Source organism: Dacryopinax primogenitus, assembly GCF_000292625.1.
Source record: "Dacryopinax primogenitus strain DJM-731 SS1 chromosome Unknown DACRYscaffold_22, whole genome shotgun sequence".
Taxonomy (NCBI): domain Eukaryota; kingdom Fungi; phylum Basidiomycota; class Dacrymycetes; order Dacrymycetales; family Dacrymycetaceae; genus Dacryopinax; species Dacryopinax primogenitus.
Genome location: NW_024467219.1, coordinates 128,971 through 131,533, shown reverse-complemented (window position 1 = coordinate 131,533; position 2,563 = coordinate 128,971). Strand labels below are relative to the sequence as shown.

General features: G+C 51.7%; 1 protein-coding gene across 1 annotated transcript in view; it reads left to right on the top strand.

Annotated features, from left to right (window-relative positions):
* Positions 1 to 1,494: 1,494 nt before the first annotated feature.
* Positions 1,495 to 2,563, top strand: part of DACRYDRAFT_18524 (uncharacterized protein) — a gene marked incomplete at both ends in the record, with an annotated part of 3,049 nt that continues 1,980 nt past the window's right edge. Inside the window, 3 exons of the mRNA XM_040771363.1 lie at positions 1,495 to 1,807; positions 1,859 to 1,973; positions 2,013 to 2,150. Coding sequence (XP_040624423.1) covers positions 1,495 to 1,807; positions 1,859 to 1,973; positions 2,013 to 2,150 — 566 coding nt within the window. The remainder of the gene's footprint in view (positions 1,808 to 1,858; positions 1,974 to 2,012; positions 2,151 to 2,563) is intronic.

The following is a 2,563-nucleotide window of genomic DNA, read 5'->3' as shown; positions in this document are numbered from 1 at the left end:
GGGGGGGGGGGGGGGGGGGGGGGGGGGGGGGGGGACAAAGCAATGGTTGTCAAGGGGCAGGGGAGGGTAAATGGCAGGCAGTGAGAATGGAGGGAGAGGGGGAGGGGGGCAAGCAAAGCAATGGTTGTTGAGGGGCAGGGGAGAGTGGTGGATGGCAGGCAACAAGGATGGAGGCAAGGGCAGCAAGCAGAGGGTTTGGATAATGGATGCAACATCCCCCATGCAGAAGCTAATGGAGGCAGACTGCTAAAGCACATGATCAATTAATTGATCCCATGCTCTTTGCCTAATTGCACCTGTCCTGTCCAACACGCTGAACAACCCCACCTCTGGTGGGGTGTGTCAGGCCGATATTCCCATGGCTATTTTCGGGCCTTAGAGACCATTGCACAGCACTACGGACCCTCACTATGCAGGACAATGCACCCCAGCGACAAGTCTCGACTCCCACAGATATTTGGCATGATGACTGTGAGGTTTCCCATGCAATAGGACCACCTGGATATTTGGCATGATGACTGCAGGTTTCCTTTGCAACAGGATCGACCCACCCGGATATTCGGCATGCCAATGTCTGCCTTAGAGAGGTATTCAGAGACCGGTTTAGTATAGAGTACTGTTTAGAGTAGCTAGTATAAGTAGTTTCCAGAAACTCCTGTATCTAGCTTATTCTGCCCCTTTTCCAACAGAGTTATACAGATCCAATTATTCATATATTGGCAGATTTGACTCGACTTAGCGTACTCAATTTGACTTAGCAACTTGATTGGGTGGACTCCAAGCTCTGATTTACCAACCAATTTTTGACAGCTCAGCTACAGGCTGACTCCCACGTTTTCTACCAACTTTCCCCCTCTCTCCCCTCTTCCCCTAGTGAGTTCTTGCACACCACCCATTGGACTGATATTTCGGACACCTCTTGGGTTGGATCAGTGCATCCCCTGGTGCGGAAGCTAACAGAGGCAGAGTACTAATGCATGTGATCAGGTAATTGCTCCCATTGCACTGGAAAAATGCACCTGTCCTGTCCAATGCCCTCTATCTCTCTCACCTCAACCACCTCATGCTGACCTCACTGCTGCCACTGCCTCCATCCTTGCTGCCTGCCATCCACTCTCCCCTGCCCCTTGACAACCATCACTTTGCTCGCCCCCCTCCCCCTCTCCCTCTCCCTTGAGCCTCCACCCTGCAAAGGCTAGGACTTGAGAGGTCTTGTGAGCCATTTATGGTCCACAGAACTGTTTGGTCCCTGCACACAAGATGGTGCAGTCCCCTTGACAATGTGCAAGCCTCCCGTCAATGCAGGTGAAGACACAGCAGCTGGGCACAGTGCTTGCTGTTTGACTCCCTCAAGAAAAACATGCATATAGCCACCATTTGTGGTTGGTCTACTCATTGACATCCCTGTCTCAGTTGTTGAGCCACTGCATTGGTTGGCTCTTGACATCCATCCACTAGCTGCCAAGCATGGTTCTAGCCTTGTTTCCCTCCATCATGGTCACCCCCTCTGCAGAAGAACTGGTCACTTGCAGCCACAAAGAAGGCATGCTTGCCAAGCCATATTTCTCTGAGGTGAACCAGCACCTGCAATTTGCTTTTCTGCCCACCCTCCAGTCTCAACTTGTCACCCTTGGCCTTCCTGAGATCTGGGTCCCCCAATATCATATCAAGACAGGAGGGAATGAGCAGCACCTTCAATGCACATGGTTCCAGATTGACATTCTTGACCAGATGGTGACCTTGTATGAGCACATGCAGGTGCTCATGTGTTGGCAACTCTATTGCCAGGAGAAGCTCTTCCAGAATGGTGAGTCTTTTTAGATGGTCCATTTGAGCAGTGCTGACATGTTCACTTTAGGTCTCACCTATGTCACCAATGAGAACATGACCCACAAGCAGCGGGGCAGTGCAATGCTTGACATGTATGTCACCTTTGAGTGGTGCAAGTTTGCTCTGGGCCAGCTGGATCTGTGGTATGCAGCATATCACAAATATTTGCATTGGTTGCACAGTGTGAGCATCCCTTGGGATGGTGCCAATGACAAGAATGAGAATACTGTCTGGGCCACCTACCTCCCTCAAATAACAGCCCAGTGGGCCAAACGCCAAACTGTCCTGCAGTGGCAGGCTGTTTTGGGCATGGAGCACTGGTGATTGGATCCTGCAGATGGTGATTGGGATTACCATGGAGGGAGGTTCCCTCATCATGGCCCCTCCCCACTAGTCAACCTTGTGGAGTTCATCTGGCCACTGTTTTATCTGGTTGACCAGCAGCAAGTACACTGACCACTGAGAGAGATGGGCCTTCAGTGGATCCAGCAGACGTGGTTGGTTGTGTTCACCTGGCCACCTGTACTCTGACAACAGTGCCTTGTCTTCAAGTCAGGGTTACTGTGATGCAGGGAGGTCATCATCACCTTGTGGTGGTGCTGACAGTGGGTCATGGTCTGATCCGTGGTCACATCATCTGGACCATGGGCATGGGCATGAAAAAGCACAGGGTTATCTGAATGTGCACAGTAACCAACCTGAACCTCTGCAGCCACCAAACTGCCACCCCCCC